This window comes from Trichomycterus rosablanca, chromosome 13 (genome assembly GCF_030014385.1).
Source record: "Trichomycterus rosablanca isolate fTriRos1 chromosome 13, fTriRos1.hap1, whole genome shotgun sequence".
Classification (NCBI taxonomy): Eukaryota; Metazoa; Chordata; class Actinopteri; order Siluriformes; family Trichomycteridae; genus Trichomycterus; species Trichomycterus rosablanca.
This window is the reverse complement of record NC_086000.1, coordinates 39004000-39030823: the sequence shown is the minus strand read 5'-3', so window position 1 is coordinate 39030823 and position 26824 is coordinate 39004000. Positions and strand designations below refer to the sequence as shown.

At 37.9% G+C, this 26824-nt stretch overlaps 1 protein-coding gene across 1 annotated transcript; it reads right to left on the bottom strand.

The window, feature by feature from the left end:
• Positions 1–573: 573 nt before the first annotated feature.
• On the bottom strand, positions 574–25783 carry LOC134324875 (serine protease HTRA1A-like). Its single transcript, XM_063006755.1, has 11 exons — positions 25778–25783; positions 23308–23716; positions 19833–20261; positions 11013–11112; positions 10689–10893; positions 3385–3579; positions 2386–2418; positions 1802–1916; positions 1618–1675; positions 1298–1393; positions 574–1030 (listed from the first exon to the last, which is right to left on the bottom strand). The coding sequence occupies exons 1-11, from the start codon at positions 25781–25783 to the stop codon at positions 862–864; spliced, it is 1815 nt and encodes a 604-aa protein (XP_062862825.1). The 3' UTR covers positions 574–861.
• Positions 25784–26824: the final 1041 nt, after the last annotated feature.

Below are 26824 nucleotides of genomic sequence, written 5' to 3'. Positions count from 1 at the left end.
TGAGACCTTAAATGAGCAGCTCATGCTGAAAAACCCTTCAGGGTAGATGAATTAAAATGAGAGAAGAGGAAGGGAAGAGCGGAACAAAATTTCTCCACAGAAATGTAGCCACTGTTGGGTCCTTGAGCAAGGCCCTTAACCCTGTCTGCTCCAGGGGGCGCCGTACGATGGCTGACCCTGAAATTTCATTGTACTGTACACCTGTATATGTATATATGACAAATAAAGTATATCTATCTTTAAAAACTCATCCAGAGTATCACAAACGCTTGATCACAGTCGTTGCTGTCAAGGATGGAACAAGCAGGTATTAGGTTTAGGAGGGCAATTACTTTTTCACACGGGTGATACAGGTTTTTAATGAATGTGACCAATGAGCAAAAATCAGGTGGGAGCAAATACTTTTACAGCACTGTACACACACACACACACACACACACACATATACAGTATATATGAAGAAGAATTTTCTGAAACATTATTATTATTATTATTATTAATGACAAACTCATGATACTCTGATTAAAATAATTCGAAACAAAAGATAAACAAAGATAAACAAAACTGGTGCAACATTTTACTTTTATTTATCATAATAATAAACAACAAAACAAATGATTGTATAATAAATATATTTTTTAATATAGTTTTTATTCACGTTGCTGTGCATGCTTACGCTGAGAACTTATTATTTGAATTATATTTCATTTAAGATCATTTAAATGTTTTAAACATTTAGTCTAATAATAAACTTTTCAAGAAAACAGTAAAATATAATAAATCTAAATATATGAAGCTCATCTCTGATTGGTGGGAGTAACTTTAGCTCAGTTCAGTTAGTCCATTAACAAAGAGTAGGGGTCAAGGGTCAATCTCTATGGGAATGACATTGAGCAGAACGTCTTCATTACCACGTCGAACAACAATTTGTAAAACAACGTGAGAGTTAATGATGGTGCTCACATCCGCCGCTGTACTAATCCGCTCACCATTTACTGAAATAATAACGTCATTCTCCTTCATCCCACCACTGCAGAGAGAGAGAGAACATTACAAATAGTTAACATAATTACATATTAATAATAATAAAGAATCCAATTATAATAAATAATAAACCTAAACTAAACAAACTAAACTGCATCGTACAGCAACCATGAAGACGTGAAAGAGATTCTAGGAAATCAAATTAAAGTTTAGTTCAGATTCTCTAAACCTACCACAAACTGTCATGTTGTTATTACAGACGTATAAAGTAGATAATTACTCACATTAAAAACATAAAATATTTTGTACTTACACTGCAGCAGGAGTTTTACTGATGACCTCAACAACGTAGGCACCAGACGTAACGTCCGGAAAATCACCCAGCTTCTGTTTCAGTTCTTTTCCCAACCTGAGAAGAAATTCAGAGAGAATTGAAGTTGTGATTCATGGTTACTAATGTGAGAGGAACAGAATATATTCTAACTACAGTTTATAGTTAATCATCACAAAAATAATTGTATATTTTAATAAAATTCTATAAAGCAAACACGTTGTTCAGCGTGAACTAATAATCTCACTGTATTATAATATACATGTGCTACAGCCTCATTTATAGAGATTTCAGCCACTCACTCGGGGGTCAGCGTCATCATCCGGATCCCGATATATTTCTTCTTAGCTGTTACACGACCTGAAGAGAATTAAGAGCTGATTGTAATCACTTCCCTGATTAAAAAGTTAATTTCCCCTAACGGGATCAATAAAGTCTTATCTAAAAATACACAATTTTAATCGTATATAGAATTATTTTTATGACCTCTGGCCTGCCTGCTGTACGATTCGGTGAGGAATTGTTTGATTTTATCGGAGGGAATTGCGAAGGAGATTCCTGCAGTTACTTTCAAAGTATTAATTCCGATCACCTCACCATCCTGTAAATCAGAAAACAATAAAATCATTTTATTTCTACACTAAAACGTCTGTGATGTGTGTGTCATCAAAATGTAAATACGGTGTGAATATTGTTGTATGTTAGCACACTAGCGCCACCTAGAAATTAACTTACTGACAGTTTATAGTTTTTTCTGGGTAATTTACTGGGTGAAAAAAGAAGATTTAAACATTATTATATAAACAGAAATAGAATATAATAATATAATTCAGGCTAAATATTCTTATTAGAGAGAGAAACACAATAATAATAATTACAGAGTAAAAGATAAATGTGTAGAAAATCAGTCTTACACATTTTACTATGTGCACTGGAAACCTGGGCATGCCACTATGATTGATGTTGCCAGATGTAACAAAATTACCCTTAGAATGTATACATTAATAATTACAATAATAATAAAAAAAAAAAATCATAACAATAACAATTTATAAACAATAACTTTTTACCAGATTAACCAGAGGTCCTCCTGAGTTTCCATACTGTTTAACAGGGACGAAAAAAGAGAAAATTTTTAATAACAATTAAAAAGATTTAAAAGTTTGAAGCTGTTAAAAGTTACGACTTCATGTTCTTTATTAGATGAATAAAAACATTCTGCATAGATACACAGATAAACATTATTAAATGCTGAACTGAATAGATCAGGGTAGCACTGTAACGTTTCTGATCATTGCGCCCCCTACTGGTGCAAAATAATCTGACCGCTTCTGCCCAGTCTGCATGTTCACGTCATCAACATTTATATTTGCAGCATTTGGCTGATGAAAGCAACTTTGGGGTTAAGGGCCTCACTCAGGGGCCCAGCGGTGGCAACTTGACAGTAGTGAGGCTTGACCTGGCAACCTTTTGGTCACTAGTCCAGTAACTAAGTCCAGTAGCTAAGCTACTGTGGGTGCCACAACATGGATCCTGAGAAACTGGGTTTGATCCCTCCAGAGGTCATTTATCTGTGAGTTTTGTATGTTTGTTTGCTTCTTGCACAGCAGTCTTTATGTAGCCACCCTGCTGTACCATGTACAGAATGAGGCGTGGCATCGTCCTGCTGAGGTAATCATGGACAAAGTTGTTACCTTGATGGCAGCATGTCTCTCTCTAATATTCCAACATACGCCTCTGCGTCAGTAGTACCATTACACACATATGCAGGTCACCCATGCCGTGGCGCTAATACCCCCACCCCCCCCACCCCACCATGACACATTGGCGTTTTTGCGCCTTTCACTGATAACAGTCTGGATGGCCCTTTTGTTTTTGGCATGGACAACTTGTCCATTTTTGCTTAAAACAAGCTGAATTCTGGACTCATCTGGCACATTTCCATTGTGCTTTGGTCCATATGAGATGAGCTCAGGTCCAGAGAACTCAACAGCGTTTCTGCATAGAACTTGTGTAACAAAACCAAGAACCATTTCTGCTTGTAAAGACTGAAACTTTAGTGTACTTACATTAATGATGGCGTCGGTCTGGATGTAGTCCATGTCGGAGTTGCGCAGTCCCAGCTCTCTGCCCCCTCTCTGGGTGGTGCTGACGATGCCGGTGGTTACGGTGTTCTGAAGGGAGAATGGACTGCCGATCGCAACCACAAACTCACCTGGTCTGAGATCAGCTGATCTGCCCAATTTCAGCACAGGAAGTTTATTCTGCATGAAAGGAAATGACATAATTATTATGCCTGTTATATCCTGTTTCTGTGAGGAAAAGCTTTGTTTGGCTAAAATAAATCTAATAATAATAATTAAAAAAAACTAAAAAACAATAATAATAATAATAATTAAAAAAAAAAATAATAACAATAATAATTAAAATAATAATAATAACAACAATAATAATAACAACAACAACAATAATAATAATAATAAAATAATAATAACAATAATAATAATAATTAAATACTGATTTAACACTTCACACAATCTTCAGTCTGTTGATGTTAAATATGATGTCAAATCTCACATTAAACTTCACGTCAGGAATCAGATTCACTTCTAAATAAAAACACGACCAGCGTGCTGAACACATGCAGGACTCGAGCAGCAACCGTGCCGGGTCTGTGTCGTGTCTGTGTCGTGTCTGTGTCGGGTCTGTACGGTAAAAAGTGAAAGAAACAATAATAATAAGGGGAAGTGGACGAGGGTGCATATAAACCCAAACTGAAACTGGTGCAGGACTGATCATGATGAGTAAAACAGATCCAGTTCAACCATTCAGGCCAGTAATTCCTGCACCAGTCTGTCCCACATACAGTAAGAAAACAGAACTCACTGTGTAATCTGATCTACGCTCATCTGCAGTGCATTATGGGTCGTACTCAAACAATAATTGCAGGATTTACTCCAAACCTCTAACAAGAAAAACAGTCTGAACCGAGTCTGTGGTCTAACGCTTCAGATAAAGCAGGAAAATAAATGTTAACATTTAAATGTTTAGTGTTTTAATCTTTTTTAGGATTTTATTTACATCTAGTGTAGAAAATGACAAAATACACAAACAATGTAAATTATTTACATCTAAATACAGATGTTGATGTTTTTAATGGGTGGGCGGGACTTTATTGCACCAAAAAATGTGATCCTTAGTCCCACCCACTTGTGTTGCTGACTCAGTAAACATGAGCTGCGTCCGAAATCGCATACTTCCATACTCAATAGTACGCGAAATGAGTACGCGAGAGCGGTTAGTATGTCCGAATACATAGTATACACAAAAAGGTACGCGAGAAGTACCCGGATGACCTACTTATTGGGCAGCCATGTTTGAGCATGCAAGCGATGCACACTTGTGGTCCGCTAATGTATCCCATAATGCAACTGGAGCTGCGTAGGCGTTAGAAGCGGAATAAGAAACAAGAAAGACGCGGAAAACGGAGTCCTCTGTTTACAAGTGTAAGTAAGATAAATAAAATAAAAATTTTAAAGACGAATAAATAACAAAAAGACGATAAATATCCAAAATGTTGGCGAGTGGGGTTTGTAATGAGTCTGTAACTATGGTGATATTACGTCATCACGTCCCCCACGTCATCACTTGACGTTGGTAAGATGGCGGATGTAGTACGTAGCAGTGTTGTGTGCATACTGCACACTTCTGTACTGAAAGTATGTACTTCTTTACCGGCCGAGTAGTGCATACTTCCTCCAATCTAGTGCACACTCTGTAAGTATGCAAGAGCTGCAGTTTTGGAGATGCTCTAACCCAGTCGTCTAACCATCACAATTTGGCTCTCGTCAAACTGATCCTCACGCCCATTTTTACTGCTTCTAACATCAACTCTGAGGATAAAATGTTCACTTGCTGCCTAATATATCCCCCCCACTAACAGGTGCTGTGATGAAGAGATATAATCAGGTCTCATGTTTTTGGCTATGACTTGTTCTGGAAATATTAGTCACTCTCCCAAATCTGCCTCGATGTTCCAGCTAAGTGCTGAACTGCTGATCCCAAAATTACTGTTAGTTTTTGGTGTGACTTTGCTGGGTTTGCTGTTCTGTTTTAGTGTTAATTACTTGTACTTATCCAGTGTAAGTTAGAGCTTCACATCCACCAGTAGAATCATCAAGAACTTCAACCTAAACATGTCAGTACTGATCTCCAACCTAATTCCTCTACAGCAGCAGCTTCATTTAATTACAGGAACCATGAATCCTTCACGTCACACCGCTGTTAAACACACTGAAGCAGAACATCTGAGAAACGTTCTTAGGGGTTCCAACCTAAATTATTCTTACTTTTCTTCTCTCATTAAACATCTGAAACACCACAAAGCACTTCAGACAGATTCCTGCTAAAGCCTCTAAACTCATACTAATGTGAAGCACTAATGACTTGGTACAGTGTGTGTGTAGTGTGTTGAAGTGTGTGTGTGTGTGTGTGTGTGTGTGTTGGTAAAAGATCATCTGAAATCTGATACAAAAATTAAAAACATTGTTGATTTAATATTATTTTTATCTTTTGAGTGGTTTATTTTCAGTTCTGTGCAGTTGTGCTGCATTAACTGTTCTGGAGGAGTTCAGTCAGGACACTGAGCTGATTTTGGACGCAGGATTCCAGACTCTGAGAGGAATTATGGGAAAGTTTGACCGCACTGACGACTCTGGTTTGAGGTTTTGGCTTTGAACTCTAACTGTACTGAGTTTGTGTTTCCATACATGCAGTATTTCAACATGAATGACTTCATTCAGTCACCACAAACAGATCAGGTTTCATTTCCCTCCTCCAGGACCGAATTATAGAGACACGTTAGTGTGATAAAACATTAATCTGTAGAAACATTGATTTCACTGCAACAGTGCACTGTAATCATCAACATCACATCAATCATCACTGTGATCATCACTGTAATCATCACTGCAATCATCACTGCAATCATCACTGTAATCTTCACTGCAATCATCACTGTAGTCATCACTGTAATCATCACTGTAATCACTGTAATCATCACTGCAATCATCACTGTAATCATCACTGTAGTCATCACTGTAATCATCACTGTAATCACTGTAATCATCACTGCAATCATCACTGTAATCATCACTGCAATCATCACTGTAATCATCACTGTAATCATCACTGCATTCATCACTGTAATCATCACTGTAATCATCACTGCAATCATCACTGTAATCACTGCAATCATCACTGCAATCATCACTGCAATCATCACTGTAATCATCAATGCGATCATCACTGTAATCATCACTGTAATCATCACTGTAATCTTCACTGCAATCATCACTGTAATCATCACTGCAATCATCACTGTAATCACTGCAATCATCACTGTAATCATCACTGTAGTCATCACTGTAATCATCACTGCAATCATCACTGTAATCATCACTGCAATCATCACTGTAATCACTGTGATCATCACTGTAATCATCACTGCAATCATCACTGCAATCATCACTGTAATCTTCACTGCAATCATCACTGTAGTCATCACTGTAATCATCACTGTAATCACTGTAATCATCACTGCAATCATCACTGTAATCATCACTGTAGTCATCACTGCAATCATCACTGTAATCATCACTGCAATCATCACTGCATTCATCACTGTAATCATCACTGCAATCATCACTGTAATCACTGCAATCATCACTGCAATCATCACCGCAATCATCACCGCAATCATCACTGCAATCATCACTGTAATCACTGCAATCATCACTGCAATCATCACTGCAATCATCACTGTAATCATCCCTGCGATCATCACTGTAATCATCACTGTAATCATCACTGTAATCATCACTGCAATCATCACTGCAATCATCACTGTAATCATCACTGTAATCATCACTGCAATCATCACTGCAATCATCACTGTAATCATCACTGTAATCATCACTGCAATCATCACTGCAATCATCACTGTAATCATCACTGTAATCATCACTGTAATCATCACTGTAATCATCACTGCAATCATCACTGCAATCATCACTGTAATCATCACTGTAATCATCACTGCAATCATCACTGCAATCATCACTGTAATCATCACTGTAATCATCACTGTAATCATCACTGCAATCATCACTGCAATCATCACTGTAATCATCACTGTAATCATCACTGTAATCATCACTGCAATCATCACTGCATGTAAGGGGCAGGCAGAAAAGAGTCATGGGTAGATGCCAAACTGGATTGCAAGTGAAAGGGTTTTTATTAATATTTACAAATGTTCTTTACAGTCCAACCAGTTCCCATCAAACTTCCACACAACTCAACTAAACCCTTCCCGCCTTAAATCTGGTAAAATGGGAAGTGATGTCACATCCATTCCAGGTTTATGAGCAGGACCCTAGAAGCTGCTGGTTCCTCCTCCTGAAACAGGAGTTCCTTTTAAGAAAATCTGCCTCTGGAAGCACATTTCCTGTCCTTAATCATGTATTTAAAAGGAGGCAAACAACCAGTTCATAGAGAGCGCACCACTACACACGCACTACAAACGCCACACTATACACACACACACACTATACACACACTACACACACACACCACAATACACACCTCACACTATACACACACTACACACCTCACACTATACACACCTCACACTACACACACACTACACACACACCACAATACACACCTCACACTATACACACACTACACACCTCACACTATACACACCTCACACTATACACACACTACACACACACCACAATACACACCTCACACTATACACACACTACACACCTCACACTATACACACACTACACACCTCACACTATACACACCACACACTATACACACACTACACAATACACAACTCACACTATGCACACACTACACACACACCACACTACACACCTCACACTATACACACTACACACACACCACACTACACACGCCACACTATACACACACACCACACTACACACCTCACACTATACACACACTACACACACCACAATACACACCTCACACTCACTACACACCTCACACTATATACACACTACACACACATCACACTCCACACTAAACACCTCACACTATACACACACTCCACACACCACACTAAACACCTCACACTATACACACACTACACACACACTACACACACCTCACACTATACAGACACTACACACTCCACACTAAACACCTCACACTATACACACACTATACACACACTACACACACCTCACACTATACACACACTACACACACACCTCACACTATACACACACTCCACACACCACACTAAACACCTCACACTATACACACACTACACACATCACACTATACACACCACACACTATACACACACTACACAATACACAACTCACACTATGCACACACTACACACACACACCACACTACACACCTCGCACTATGCAAACACTACACACACACACCACACACCTTACACTATACACACACACTACACACTCCACACTACACACCTCACACTATATACACACTACACACCTCACACTATATACACACTACACACACACTACACACACCTAACATTCCAAACTAAACACCTCACACTATACACACACTACACACACCACACTACACACACCACACTACACACGCCACACTATACACACACACCACACTACACACCTCACACTATACACACACTACACACACACCACACTACACACCTCACACTATACACACACTCCACACCAAACACCTCACACTATACACACACTACACACACACCACACTACACACCTCACACTATACACACACTACACACACACCACACTACACACGCCACACTATACACACACACACCACACTACACACCTCACACTATACACACACTACATACACACCACAATACACACACTATACACCTCACACTATATACACTTTACACACACACTACACACACATCACACTCCACACTTAACACCTCACACTATACACACACTACACACACACTACACACACTACACACACCTCACACTACACACACTACACACTCCACACTAAACACCTCACACTATACACACACTACACACACACTACACACACCTCACACTATACACACACTACACACACACTACACACACCTCACACTATACACACACCACACTAAACACCTCACACTATACACACACACTACACACCTCACACTATACACACCACACACTATACACACACTACACAATACACAACTCACACTATGCACACACTACACACACACCACACACCTCGCACTATGCACACACTACACAGACACCACACTACACACCTCACACTATACACACACACTACACACTCCACACTACACATCTTACACTATATACACACTACACACCTCACACTATATACACACTACACACACACTACACACACCTCACATTCCACACTAAACACCTCACACTATACACACACTACAACACCACACTACACACGCCACACTATACACACACACCACACTACACACCTCACACTATACACACACTCCACACCAAACACCTCACACTATACACACACTACACACACCACACTACACACCTCACACTATACACACACTACACACACACCACACTACACACGCCACACTATACACACACACCACACTACACACCTCACACTATACACACACTACACACACACCACAATACACACCTCACACACACTACACACCTCACACTATATACACACTACACACACATCACACTCCACACTAAACACCTCACACTATACACACACTCCACACACCACACTAAACACCTCACACTATACACACACTACACACACCTCACACTATACACACACTACACACTCCACACTAAACACCTCACACTATACACACACTACACACACTTCACACTACACACACACTACACACACCTCACACTATACACACACTCCACACACCACACTAAACACCTCACACTATACACACACTTCACACACACTACACACCTCACACTATACACACACTACACACTCCACACTAAACACCTCACACTATACACACACTACACACACACTACACACACCTCACACTATATACACACTACACACACCACAATACACACCTCACACTATACACACACACTACACACACCACACTACACACACACCACACTACACACACCTCACACTACACACACCACACTACACACACCACACACTACACTCACCTCACACTCCACACTAAACACCTCACACTATACACCTCACACTACACACTACACACACCACCCACTACACACACTACACTCACCTCACACTACACACACCACACATGTAAACATTAACTTACCGGACAGTCGATCTTCAGCAGAGCGATATCCAGTCTCTCATCAATATCTGTGATTTTGGCATCGTATGATTCTCCATTTTTCAGTTCCACCTTCACTCGGTTCTTATCGGCGATGACGTGGGCGTTAGTGACGATCAGTCCATCATCAGATACGATAAATCCTGAACCAGTTGCTACAGCTCGTTCTCTCAAACTGTAAACCATCCTGATTCCAAAAGAGATTTAGTCATTTACTCCCTTAATCCAGAGCAATTTACAGAAACTACAAACACAGAGACGATTATGAGTTGGTTTGTGGAGATGAGTGGAAAATCACAAACTTACTTTCGGAAAAGTTCGATATGAACAACGGCTGGTGCGATTTTCTCCACTACATCAGCGATAAAGTTGTATTTATATCTCAGACTGCTCGGCTTCTCCTGAACTGTAACACACACATCATCGGGTTCCTGAATATTTCAACTGACCCAATTTACATTTAACCTACAAAAACTTTAAATATTCTGACCTTAAAGCTTCACTAATTAAAGCTGAAAACAATTTGTTCTGACTTTTCTTTCATTCTTAAGGATTTCAGCCACCATAAGAACATTCGGTTCTTACCAAGAGCTACAAACATTCTGACATCATCTGAACTGGAAACTGTACAGAAGATCAGACCAGTCATTTTATTTTACTGTATTTATGTTGATTTCTAAAAGCCGTCATTTACAGCTACAAAAATAGAAAATACAAAACCATGAAAAAGAAAAATGAAGGAAAGAAAAAGGAAATAAACAGCAGTGGCTTTGTGATGAGGTGTTTAAAACCATTTCTGTTGGTGCTGTAACTAAAACAGGACAGAGTTCACTTTAAACACACTGATGGAAATGATGAAGATAAAGATGAAGAAGATGATGATGATGATGATCTGACACGTCCCATAATCAGAAGTTTGAATCATCAGAGACGTTAATCAGAAACTTTAACTTTAAACAAACTATAGGGCAGAAGAGAATTTACTGTCTTAAATTTTTATGTTTTAAACCTCCAGTTTTCTCCCTATTGTAGTTTTTACACAAAATCTTAGAAAACCAGAAAACTTTAGATACATTTCTCACATTTCCACCAGTTTATGGGCTGAACTGTAAATAATTTACAAGTAAAAAACAAGGTGTTGTTCCACCACAGGTCTCCAGAACATCTTGAATGTTTATTCATCTGGAACTGTTTTAATAAAGATGCAAAAAACCTTGAATTCCATAAAAGGATCCAAACTTTTGATTTACATCATTTTAAACCGTTTAGAGTCCTCAGCTCTTACGGACGGAAGATTTTATATCTAAACTATCAGTCCAAACACAAACAATTTAAACACGGTCTAATTCACCAGCTAATCTATTTATAACATCTAAACCTGATAAACGTTGGAGATCGAGACTGAGGCGAGTGTTAACAGAAGTGTTGGGTCGCTGCCCGATCTTTCTCACATGGACTCACTAAGAGTTCTTTCATGTTTTATTCAGGCGTGTTTAGAAATGTTTGAAGTTGTTTGTTGTTTCTCCTCTATAATTTAGTTAATCTTCAGTTGGTGAAGTGACATCTTACTAAAACAATTTCAACATTGTAACCCTCAATTATCATTATTTATAAACTAACATCAAATTATACTTTCACTTTCATTCAGTGCTTCACTCTTTTATTGTTAAAGTGCTGATCTGTCCTACCGCCCGTCTGGCCTTCCCAGCAGTACAGCTTAAATTTAGAACAATGAGGATGGTAAAGGCAGTTACAGTAAGACAGAATGTCAACAGTAAATAAACGGTAGACTAAAATTAAATAAACAAACATTTAAATGGTTTTAACTGATTATTCTTAAGTAAGCATGTTGTGCAGAAGAGTAGAGATTTTCTGCAGTGTTTCTAATACCAGTTCAGGTCCAGTCCACCAAAACTGTAATATACCAGTTTCACATGATCAGTGAATCATCATTTCTGAGAGAGAGAGAGAGAGAGAGAGAGAGAGAGAGAGAGAGAGAGAGAACACTTTGAACAATTATATGAGCAATTACCACCAGATGATCTCAATTCAGAAATCTAGGTGTGTGTGGGGGGGGGGGGGTGGGGGGGGGGAGGGGGGGGGTGATCTGGTGTTTCACTCACTGTCCCGGAGTGTGTGACACTCCTGTACATATTTGGCTGCAGTGGAGGCTGATGGTCCCTCTCCTAATATAATGGCCAGTTTCTGGCTCTCTGTCAGCGTTCTGAAGCCGCTCACCTCTCTTCCAAACTGATCAAAATATTTGTGTCTAATTGTTGTGAATTTTGGGCAGTTTAGAAGGAAGTGCACCTCTGTCTCAACCTCACCTGTCCTGCAGTGACCACACAGTCTCTCCTCTCTGGGGATCCAGGACTTTTTTAACCTGCCTCTCTCGATGGCCAGGCTGTGGTCACTCAGTCTGTATTTGGTGAGGATCTGTCTCTGCTTCGTATCTCGGACAGTGAGGAGATACGTGGCCAGGTTGTATTCATGTTTTAGGGTCAGATAGCAGTTTAGTCTGTTTTGGGATTGAGTTTGGGTTCTCCAATGTTCCAGATAAGTGTTTTTGAGGTGTTTGATAATTTGGGTGATTCTGATTGGTGTTTGGGAAGCAGTGCTGGTCAGAGAGTTAGGGTTGTTAGGGGTCAGTGTATTGGTCAGTCTCTGGACCAGCTGACACAGGGGACTCTTTTCAGGGTAGAGCTCTTGGGATTGGAGTGCCTGAAACTGCAGGCTTGTTGTGGGACTGGATTTTAGGTGCATCCAGAATTTAAGGGCTCTTTTTTTTATATTAATAATTAATGGGTATCGGCCTAATTCAGCCCTGCATGCGTTGGTTGGGGTTTTTCTTTGTACATGTAAAATCATTCTGCAGAATTCTGCATGCAGGACTTCAGTGGGATGCTCGTCCCATCTAGTGTAGTCATGATGACTGGGTGGACCCCATACTTCACTACCGTATAGCGCAATGGGCAGGATTATACTGTCAAAGATCCAATTGGGACGTGAATCTTGATGAATTTGTTTTGAATTGAATAGAGGGCTCTGCAGGCCTTCTCTTTCAGTGCATCCACTGCCAGACCGAAGCCTCCTGAGGCGCTGATTTTGAGCCCCAGGTAATCATAAAAAAGGGTGTGGTCTAGGGCGGTGTCTCCTAGATTGAAAGTGTATCTGCTCTCATGAGATCTGGCTTTCTTTTGGAAGATCATGATTTTAGATTTATCAGGCTTTACTGTCAGGGCCCAGGTCTGACAGAACTTCTCCAGCAGATCCAGATGCTGCTGAAGCCCCTTTTCTGTGGGCGACAGCAGCACCAGGTCATCCGCATAGAGGAGAAATTTAACTTCCGTTTTATTTAGTGTCAGGCCGGGATTTGCAGATCGCTCCAATAACACCGCTAAATCATTGATATAGATATTAAATAGAGTAGGAGACAAGTTGGTGTTTATAAAATTGAGACCTGCAATTTTAGCGGATTTATAATATATTCCATTAATTTGTGAAACAGCTCTATCAACACCTGATTGGTTTAATTCAAATGATTCTAATAAAAAACTGTTAATATGATTAATGATTTTTGAGGAACCAACAGCAGATTTAAATTTAGCTTCGCTGTCATGATTCCATCTGAATGTTCGGTTTAACTGGGATGTTTTGCAGGGCTCATATTTCATGGTTTGATGCTGACTGAGTCGTTTAAGATAAACATTGATTTGACAGTGATCAGAAAGTGGGAGTTGTGGTCTGACAGTGAACGCACTAATAGTGGAGGGGTCCATGTCAGTGATCGCATAGTCGACTACACTAGCTCCAAGAGCTGAACAGTATGTAAACCTCCCTAAAGAGTCCCCTCGGATCCTACCGTTAAGAATATACAGACCTGAGGATCGACAGAGGTGCACTAGCTCTTTACCATTCCTGTTCAGGGCGTGGTCAGGACTGTTTCTTTGAGAGCAGATAGTGCTGAAGTTGATGGAGGTTTGTTTAAATATGTTTGTTTAAATATGGGATTGGGGGGGGGTGTCGCGGACAAACTTTACAGTGTACACACGAGTGTAATTACAATATTTCAATGTTTTATTATAAAAAGATTTAACAATCTGAACGTCAAACATTGCTTATCTTGTCTGATCTATAATAAATACGCATAAGTATAAATGCATGTGTATCAATTACACTTTAACAAACATTAACACATAATATTTTGGTATTGTAATCTCTCTCTGCCCACACAAAACAGAATAATAGCAGCTACACAGTTCAATATATTTCAAAAGTTAACTGCTTAGTTTATAGTTACAGATATTTCTTAAAAGTGTATGAACGTGTACGATTAGTTATGCCTGTAATCCAGAATTAAGTTCTATACCGTAACAAAAAATATGAATGTAAATGTTCATGTTGCGATGACGGTGATGTAAAATAATGTTAAAATAATTCAAAGTCCAAACATTTGAGTGGTTAACGAGAACGCTACTTTACATGTCACACAAGCTCAGTGCAAAACACGAACACGGAAACGGTACAAATCCGATCTCTTCCCTACACACTCGCTCCCTACGCCCTATAGTGCGCTTAACATTCCTAAAGGGCCAGACAATATATTTTATAATTCAAATTACACGACAGGTGAGACATTCTTTTTTCTTAATATAGCGCTTTTATTTAGGAAAAAATAGTTCTTACATAGGCAGGAAAATCTATGGCAGATGAGAGTCAGAACAGCGGATTGGGCGTAACGTTATTATTACTGTTTGCTCCTTTTTCTCAACACTTGTGCTCGATTTACACTGAAGATATATTTAGTAAATAAGTACATGTCCGCGCATGCACGCGCTCGTGTTCATTTCCGGTTGAACTGATAAAAAATGTTGATTTTGAAAAATTAAAAGACGAGCCGTTTTTCAGTTTCTGCTTGTTAGCTCACAGCTAACGCTAGCCAGTGTGGCTCTTCACTCGTCTCTCTGTGTTATCACCAGTGAGCACCCCACAGCCAATCAGCGAGCTCCAACCGCCTACCCCTCCCCCCCCTCCCTCACTGTGGATGCGCGCATGTCCTAAAGTCTCAGTTTTCAAGGTAAACCTGAAGCAGAAATTTGGGGCTTCACATTTAAAAAATACCGTCACCATTTTTGAATACCGTCACCATTTTTAAATACCGCGGTATACGGTAATATCGTCATACCGCCCAACCCTAGTTTAATGTCTTTTGGTTTCTGACAAATATGATGATAAATTATCCTTATACCATATTATAACCCCCCCCCCCCCCCCCCCGGAGTCTCTACCATGTTTTATATTGCTTTGTTTTATAGAGGGCAGCAGAATTTCCCTGTAATTTGGGGGACAGTGAGTGTTGGTGTTATCTTTACACCATGTTTCAATTAGTATGATAATGTCTTGGCCAGAAATGCATGTAAAAAAATCTAAATTTCAGCTTTTAAAACCAAATGTTGAGGAATATAGTCCTTGAATGTTCCAAGAAGAGATTGTAAAAGTAAACTATTAAATATAGATTATTAGCCATATACAACAGAAAGCAACAGTAATAATTAAGTATATTAAGTATATAAATATAAAAAGGATATATTGTTTTGTATAATTATCCAACAAGTCTGCAGACGAGCTGGAGCAGCTGCCTCACTTCCTCAAGGGCTGGATGGAATATAAGACAAAAATAAGTACGTTTGTGTCTATACATGATGTCGGCCCGGTTTCTGTTCTATTCACATAATTAGTTTCTGATCATTTACGTTAATTTGTCCATTTTTATAAAAAAATAAATAAAAAAACAGGCCGCACATTTCCAACATCACAGCTGAAACATTACAGACCCACAACATGATGATGAGAGGAAATCAAAGTTAAACGTCATGCAGATTTAGTGATTCTGTAAGATTCACTTCCTACAGCGTGAACAAAATCACAAACACACCAACTAATCATGCTTTTATTCACAACATCATAAAGATTTTTTATTCTGTTTACCACTGTGGTTTAATTTTTTTCTTTTGCTTGACATTTTTCAGATTTATATGGACGATATGTTTGTTTGTTTGTTTGTTTATTAGGATTTCAACGTCATGTTTTACACTTTGGTTACATTCATGACAGGAACGGTAGTTACTCATTACACAAGACTCATCAGTTCACGAGGTTATATCGACACAGTCATGGACAATTTAGTGTCTCCAATTCACCTCACTTGCATGTCTTTGGACTGTGGGAGGAAACCGGAGCACCCAAAGGAAACCCACGCAGACACGGGGAGAACATGCAAACTCCACACAGAAAGGACCCGGACCTCCCCACCTGGGATTGAACCCAGGACCTTCTTGCTGTGAGGCGACAGTGCTACCCACTTAGCCACCGTGCCGCCCATATGCACGATACTAAACTGAACTAAACACCAGCACAAACACCAGTCTAATGTCTAATTTAACTCTGTCACATGATAAATGATGTCCAATCAGATGAGGAACAGAATCATAGAGCTTTTAAACACCTACATGTGCAAATCCCAAATATTTCTGGTGTGATTTAGAAGAAACACTAAAATAATCATGTAATAATGTAAAAATAATCCCGAGTTTCCATTCTAATAAATTCAACTTGTGGTTTGAATCATGTTTCCAGTTTATTAGAACATGAAGCATCAGATGAATAAATGAAGTAGATTAAATAAATGTTTTTAATCTACAGAGTTTTAATTACACTGTTTAAATAAACATGAAGAATCACATGATTGATTATTGGTGTTCATGTAAACACACTCACTGATTCACACGACAACATCTGCACAAACTGCTGGATTTACACACTCACATTAGAGCGCTACATCTGAACATCTGCATTTGGGACAGAGCCCAAAACCAACAGCGGGATTTAATAACACTTCAACCAGGAAAAGTACACCCCTTTCCAAAATGAACCCAGAACAGTGTGTGTGTGTGTGTGTGAGAGAGAGAGAGAGAGAGAGAGAGAGAGAGAGAGAGAGAGAGAGAGAGAAAAATCTAACTTGGCTGCTGTTCTTCGCCTTAAACTCATAAATACTTTAAACGCGCACACACACACACACACACACACACACACACACATTACCGCATTTACTGGACGCTTTTATCCAGACAGAATTACAATAGTGACTGAATACAATCCAAGCATTTGAGGTTCAGGGCCTCAGGAGCCCAACAGTGAAAACCTGGCTGTGGTGGGGTTTGAACAAGCAACCTTCTGATTACAATAACATTTTTGGCATTTAGCATACGCCTTTATCCAAAGCGACTTACATTACAGTTACAGTATGTGGGTTAATAGCTTTGCTCAAGGGCCCAACAGCAGCAACCTGGCAGTGGTGGGGCTTGAACCAATGACCTTTTGGTTACTAGTCCAGTACCTTAACCACTAGGCTACGACTTGCCCCCTAGTGATTACAAGTCAGATACCTTACAGTCACTGAACTACCGCTGCCCCTAAGCTAACACACACCCAAACGTGTGCAGGTGGAAAAATCATTTAAAAACACTTGAGTTTAACAGCAGTCAGAAGGAAGTGATTTGGAAGTGATTAGTGAGTCTGATTACAATCAGAGTTTCGTTTACTGAGAGCATTTCTAATTATGTCTAATTACACTGGTAAACTGGATCTTAAAGATCTCTGTATTGGCACCCAAATGGTGGAATGAACTTCCTTTGTCTGTCCGAACATCTGAAACTCTTGCTGTCTTTAAAAAACGATTAAAAACCTTCATCACCTTTTTACTAAGCATTTAAGCTGACTTGTACTTATTTACAGTGCTACCCACCGAACCACAGTGCCGCCACATACTTAACACTACATATTAACATACTGAAGGCAATATACGTAGTATTAATAATGAGTAGCAGCAGTGTGTGGTTACTGCACTATGTAGTAAAGGTTTGTGGATTGAGACAGAGCCCATGTGAATGTAAACACATTTGGATTCTGATTCACTCATTAATTCACTGATTCACTCACTCACTGATTCACTCACTCACTGATTCACTCATTAATTCACTGATTCACTCACTAATGATTAAATCATCGAAGTCATCATCGTGTATACTCGATCCTGTTCCAACTCGTTTACTTAAAGATTTACTCCCAGCTATTGTAGAGCCCCTGCTTACATTAATCAATGCATCCCTTAGCCTTGGATACGTACCTAAACTGTTTAAAAGTGCTGTTATTAAACCCCTGATTAAAAAACCTAATCTTGATCCACATGTTTTATCTAATTATAGGCCAATTGGCTAATAGGACGGGCCCTGCTGAGTCTGGTTCCTCTCAAGGTTTCTTCCTGTAATTTTCAGGGAGTTTTTCCTTGCCAGAGTCGCCCTCGGCTTGCTCAACAGGGGTTTTTGTATCTGTTGGTCCTGGATTTTGTAAAGTTGCTTTGAGACAATGTCTATTGTAAAAAGTGCTATATAAATAAAGTTGACTTGACTTACTGATTCACTTATTTTTTACCTTTACATTTTCAGCATTTAGCTGAAATATCCAAAGTGACTTACACAATGAGCTGAACATGATGAGCAATCAGGGACCCAACAGTGGCCACTTGGTGGTGGCGGGGCTTGAACTGGCAACCTTCTGTTTACTAGTCCAGTACCTTAACCACTGAGCTATCACTGCCCTGCTATCACTAATTCACTCACTCACTGGTTCACTCACTGATTCACTCTCGGTGTTAGTTTAGAGCAGCTAATTCACCTTCCACATCTTTATTGGGTGGCTGTGTTTAGCATCTCAGAAGTTCTACATTTAACTACTGTTATTTACATTTAGATTTATATTTACATTTACATTTACAGCATTTAGCAGACACTCTTATCCAGAGCGACTTACAGAAGAGCTTCCAAAGTAAACATTTCATTACTCTAGTTTAAGTACAACAGTCCAAGAACACAAATCTGCTGAAGCTCTGTTAGAACCAAAGTTTGTTACTGACAGAATAAATCATTTTAAAATAACAAAATAATCAGTAAATTTAATCAGACTGATAATAAAATTAATTAATCAAATAAATCTAAGGTTTAATAAAAATCTGAAGTGACTCTCAGGAGTTGAAATGAGAACCTGGTGCCGGTGCGCGCGCCCACTTACCGACCTCCGTGCACGCACCTTTGCGCGCGAGCAGCACGGGCGACTGCTGCAGCTCCTGCGCGCGCTCGGTGACGCGCTTCAGCTCGCACGCGCTCCGGTACGAGACTCCGTCGCTGCCGCACGCGGGCTCCTCGCTCGGGCACGCGCACACTCCCCCTCCTCCAATCACGCCGCCGCCACCAGGGACGCGCGTGGCCGGCCGCGGCACGCACAGCAGCCCGCGCGCGCACACCGGGTCCCCGAGGCGCCGCGCGCCGCCGCTGCGCGCGCACCCGTCTCCCTCAGCGGACGCGCACACCGCGCAGCAGCCGCACGCGTCCAGCACGAGCTCGGTGGAGCAGCGGCGCGGGTGCGCGGGACAGCGGGACTGATCGCAGCGCGCGGGACACGCACCCAGCAGCGCGCGCTTACCGAGCCGCCGCCCTTCGCCTGAAACCGGGGAGAGAGAGGAGAGCGCGAGCGCCGTGCAGCACCACCACCACCACCACCACACCGACATCATACTGATACACCGAGTACCGATTCATTCCGTCTTACACAGAGCAGAGTGTGTGTGTGTGTGATCCCGCCCCCTACACCTCTACTCACCAATCAGATTTAGTGAATAAATCCTCTACAAAGAACACATTTTAATAATATCAGTGATGTTAAGATCAGCTGGAGAGAAACTCTGCACTCATTCCACAACCCACAGTTTATTTATTTTATTAATAATGATTGAATTAGTTAAATAAACAGTAAATGTGCATTAAAATGTGCAGAACTCTCGGTACAAAACGCGTTTAATTCAGGGGTGCACAAACTTTTGCACAGCACTGTGTTTCATGCCCATCATTATTTTGAATTTAAATTCGGTTCTGTTTCTGTGACTGGATGTTTAAATCACAACTCAATCACACAGACATTTAATCACTAACATCCGGGGCAATTTAGAGCAGCCAACTCACCTTTCGCATATTTTAGAGGGTGAAACGAAACCAAAGTTTTTGGAAGAACTTTACACAAACACTAGAAGAACCTGCCAAACTCCTGAAAGTAAGAACTGATCCCAGAATTTCAGAAACCTAAAAATGACCACGAACCGTTTAGCTGTGCCACCCTGTGCCAGCCTCAGCACGCAGCAGCTCAGATGATCAGTGAGCTGGTGGAGGAAGTTCTGTGATGTTATTTGTACAGTTTGTAACCTGTAACAATTCCTCATCAGTGATTATAAATGATTATAAATATTTAGTGCTGATAAATCACCAGAAATGAAAAAATAAATGAATGATGAAGTAAATAAAATAACACGTTTTTAATGATGAAGCTCAGAAACAAAGTGAGAAATTAAAGGTTAATCCTAAAATTATCCTGATTGTTTTAATACTTTTGTTCTATTTGTTCAGTGGATAAAATTCTCATTTCAGTTGTTTGAGCTTCATCAGGATATTTGATGTAAATAATTGAGAATCTTTCAAATCTACAGAATAATTCTGCACTCAAACACAGAATCAAAGTAAATCATTTTAATTAAATGTTCTTATGAAAAGATAAAAATGTTGGTGAAGATTTAAACTTTAGTGAAACAAAAGAAATGAAATTGTTTTACTAAATGTAGTCAAATTGTTTGAGATAGTTTTAGAATTGTGTGTAAGACACAAAAGATACAAATATTTATAGACATTTATTCTACAATAAAGTTCAACTAATGAATCCTGGTTTTATATAAAACATGATGTGGGGTCTCAGGGTCACACAAAAGTCCAGGACTGATTTTAATCCAATTCCAGCGACCACGATATACAAACCCTAATAAAAGAAAAGATGGGACAGGTAGTGAAATATAATGAAAACAGAAATCATCATAGTCATTGTAATTACACTTTTAATGTTTTTATTAATATTTTTTGTCTTCATTAACTAAAATTGGTGCCTGAAACATCTTCTAAACATCATCCAGGAAAGATCTAGTGATGTTTAAGCAAGGATGGATCAAGGCCAGAGAGTACATTAGTGAATAATCCAAGAGTTTATTAAGAGCCTTTTATTAACAAGCAATGGTGGAATTAGATTCATTTTACCCCCAACAGTGCACAATATCATTACAGATTCAGGACATTTAAACCAGTACTGACTGTTTGTTATATTGAATCAGTCAGTGCTGCATTAAACCAGCATGTTTCAGTGATGTAAAATTAGCACACAAACACTTCAATAATCTGTCTTTAATAAACATTTAATAATTACACAGATCAGGCATAACATTATGACCACCTTTTAATATTGTGTTGGTCCCCCATGACCCTGTCGCCGGTTTACCACTGTTCCTTTCTTGGAGCACTTTTGATAGATACTGACCACTGCAGACCGGGACACACCCCACAAGAGCTGCAGTTTTGGAGATGCTCTGACCCAGTCGTCTAGCCGTCACAATTTGGTCCTCAGATCCTCACGCTCGCTCATTTTTCCTGCTTCTGACATCAACTTTGAGGATAAAATGTTCACTTGCTGCCTAATATACCCCCCCCCCCCCCCCCCCCCCACTAGCAGGTGCCATGATGAAGAGATGATCAGTGTTATTCACTTCACCTCTCAGTGGTTATAATGTTATGCCTGGTAGGTGTAAATCCACAAATACAAGTGAAGACTATTTACACACGTCAACAACGTCCAGAACCGAGTGAAATAAAGTGATGCTCAGTAGAATCGTGTATTATGATCTTGACCTTTCAGTTGATTTATGGAAATTATGGATCTGTACGAATGATATGAAGGTTTAGTGAACATGACATTCACACTAATCACCACTTCCTGTATTTTATTTTCTGCTTCCTGTTTAAGTGAAGTTTGTTCTTGATGAATGCGAGTTTATTTTAAATGTATTTCCAAGATATAAGAACTTTAGCGCCCCCTGGTGGATGATTGTGCTTCAGCTCAAAAGATCAATCGATACTATTATTATTATTATTATTATTATATTATCATTATAATTATATTATTATTATTATTATTATTATATTATTATATTATTGTTATTATTATTATTATTATATTATCATTATAATTATATTATTATTATATTATTATATTATTGTTATTATTATTATTATATTATTATTAGTAGTAGTAGCATTATATTATTATATTATTACTATTATTATTATTATTATTGTTGTTGTTATTGTTATTATTATTACTGTCTGAAATGAACAATTAGATTTTGTGGTGTTAATTAATTATTTTACATCTAATTATTTATTTACTTTGAAATCCGTTTTTAGACATTTTAAAACAAACATAAATATAGTTGTGAGAAACATGAACATGTTTAATGGTTTTAGAATTTAGGTTAGAGTTTTGGTTAGAGTTTTGGTTAGAATTTAGGTTAGAGTTTTGGTTAGAGTTTTGGTTAGAGTTTTGGTTAGAGTTTTACTGATTTTATCTGTTTAACTGTTACAAAGCAGCTAAACCACCAAACCAGCAAGGACTAAAAAACCAGTAAAGCTGTTTAAGCAGGTGAAGAGGTGAGATGATGTAGAGGTGAGATGATGAAGAGGTGAGATGATGTAGAGGTGAGATGATGAAGAGGTGAGATGATGAAGAGGTGAGATGATGAAGTGAGAGGATGAAGAGGTGAGATGATGTAGAGGTGAGATGATGAAGAGGTGAGATGATGAAGAGGTGAGATAATGAAGAAGTGAGAGGATGAAGAGGTGAGATGATGTAGAGGTGAGATGATGAAGAGGTGAGATGATGAAGAAGTAAGAGGATGAAGAGGTGAGATGATGAAGAGGTGAGATGATGTAGAGGTGAGATGATGAAGAGCTGAGATGATGAAGAGGTGAGATGATGAAGAAGTGAGAGGATGAAGAGGTGAGATGATGAAGAAGTAAGAGGATGAAGAGCTGAGAGGATAAAGAGGTGAGATGATGTAGAGGTGAGATGATGAAGAGCTGAGATGATGAAGAGGTGAACCTCTAGATAATCATTAATAACATGTTAGATTTGGGAAGCGTTTGGGAAACCAGTCTGTTTTGCACATCTGGATTTTATTGCTGTTGGATTATAAATGTGAAACCGAGATAATAAAAGATTAAACATCATAAACTACCTGAATCAATAAAGACCTTGAACTTCCTTAAACTTCTAAATATTCACACCTGCAGGCTCTGGATCCACCAGCACCCTGATCAGGATAAAGCACATACTGCTAATGTTTATATAAACAACACAAATTATTACATTTAACCTCACAGATTTAAAACAGAACAGAAATCACTGAAAAAAATACATAGTAGTAATATAATAATAATAATAATAATAATAATAATAACAATAACAATAATAATAATAATAATAATAATAATAATAACAATAATAACAATAATAATAATAACAATAATAACAATAATAACAATAATAATAATAACAATAATAATAATAATAATAATAACAATAATAATAATAATAATAATAACAATAATAACAATAATAATAATAACAATAATAATAATAATAATAATAACAATAATAACAATAATAATAATAACAGTAATAACAATAATAACAATAATAACAATAATAATAATAATAGATATAGTAATAATAATAATAATAATAACAATAATAATAATAATAATAATAATAATAGATATAGTAATAATAATAATAATAATAATAATAATAGATATAGTAATAATAATAATAATAATAATAATAATAATAATAATAACAATAATAAATATAATAATAATAATAATAATAACAATAAAACAATAATAACAATAATAATAATAATAATAATAGATATAGTAATAATAATAATAATAGATATAGTAATAATAATAATAATAATAATAACAATAATAATAATAATAATAATAGATATAGTAATAATAATAATAATAATAATAACAATAATAAATATAATAATAATAATAGTAATAATGGTAATAATAATAATAATAATAATAATAATAATAATACATGTTAAAATGTCTAATTTACATTTAGGGTAAAAATAATCCAGTGTTGAAATGATTTAATACAGTTTAAACATTACAGTTTTAACAATGTGAATAATAATGATTATATAATAATTTTAATAAATATGTGACTCCAGGCTCAGTAATAATTGTTATCTGTGGTTTGCAGCTGATGGTTTCTCATGATCATGATCCTGGTCTAGATGATTTACTGCTGATTCCAGGACATGATGACATCATGAGGGGTGCATTTACTTTTGCTCTCTGGAGATTTAAAGCTTGCTGCAGGTGTAGGTGAGTAGACGAGGCAGGATGGATTTCGGAGTGGTACTACTGCTCTTCAGCTCGCTTGTGTTCCTCAGAACAGCAGCTTTCACCACATGTAAGTTCTGCTGTTTACTCTGATTTCAATTCTTCTCATAATATTCATGTTTCATGTTTCAATTAATGGCAAACGTGGAGGTGCAGCATAGCAACACAGATCCTGAGGATGTGGGTTTGATTCCAGGTTCCAGTCACTGTCTTATATAACATAGTTTGGCATGTTCTCCCTGTGGTTTCCTCCCACATCCCAAAAACATGCAGAAGATGGATTGGCTGCTCTGATTTACCCTTACAGGTGTGAGTGAATTAATGATGAAAATGAATAAATGTTTCTGTTTTTTGAGATTATGATTATGAGACGACAGCTGAACCACCGAGTACAACAGAAGAAGCAGGTAGAGTTTAATATTAAATATAAATATTAATAAATCATTGTCATTATTTATATTTTATATATTTATATATATTTATTCTCACTTTATTATATTAATGATTGATGATGTTTATTACTGATACTGATGCTCACGCCGTCTTAAATGAAGGTTTCAGAAAAGTTTAGGAACTTTAATTGTTATTTACAGTAAATAAAAATAAAGTCATTTAAAATTTATTTGCTATTTATATTTATTTTAAAACACAATTTTCTCTCAGTCTGACCTGCATCTCTGAATAGTTTAGGATGATTAATAATTCAGCTAATTATTCTAAATGAATTTTACAGCTGAATGAAAAATAAAAAAGATTTTTTTTTCAGAATAAAAGTAAAAGCAACAAAAGCTGAAGAATCAACATTAATTATCAGTTATTAATTATTTATTTTAATTCTCTTTTCTTTAGTCAGTTCCTGTTGGGGAAACTGTGGTTATGATCTGAAAACCTGTTCCTGCACCAGCGACTGTTTCCACACCGGACGCTGCTGTTCTGATTATTACAGTAAAAACATTAAAACATTTAATTATAAAACTAATCAGAATTAATCAGAATTAATCACAGCTAATGTGCTAATGTTATATAACACTTATAATTATAATGTATTAAAAGGAGATATACTGTATACGTGACTATATTAATATTGATTGTTTATGTTGTTATTACTGATGATTTGTTGTAGATTACTGTGGGTTCATGTGGACGACTCCTCCTGTATCACGTGAGTTTATTTTACTTTAATATTTTGCCATTTATTGTTTATATTTCAATGTTTTTAATATAATTATAATCGTTACTATTATTATTATCATTATTAAATCTTGCTATTATTATTTATTACAACAGTAATTATCTTGTATATATTGATTACTATTATTCTGTTGTTTTAATGTTTTCTGTGATACTGAATGAACGACGGCTGTGTTGGTGCTCCTGGTGTTCCTGGTGTTCCCGGTGACGCTGGTGTTCCTTCCTGGTGTTCCTGGTGTTGATCAGGATGTGGAGGGGTTCTAGAAGGTTCTGGTTGGATCTCCAGTCCGTTTTATCCTGGTTATTATCATGATAATTCTTACTGTGAGTGGAAACTTTCAGCTCCAGCAGGACAAACGATCTTCCTCTCCTTCACCGACCTGGAGTCAGTACATTTCATTTATTATCATTTTTAAACATTAAAAAGTTTATTTATACAGCCGCTCAGGTGGCGCAGCGGTAAAACACACGCTCTTCACCAGACATACATGGTATCGAAACTCGGCTCTGCCTTGCCAGCTGAAG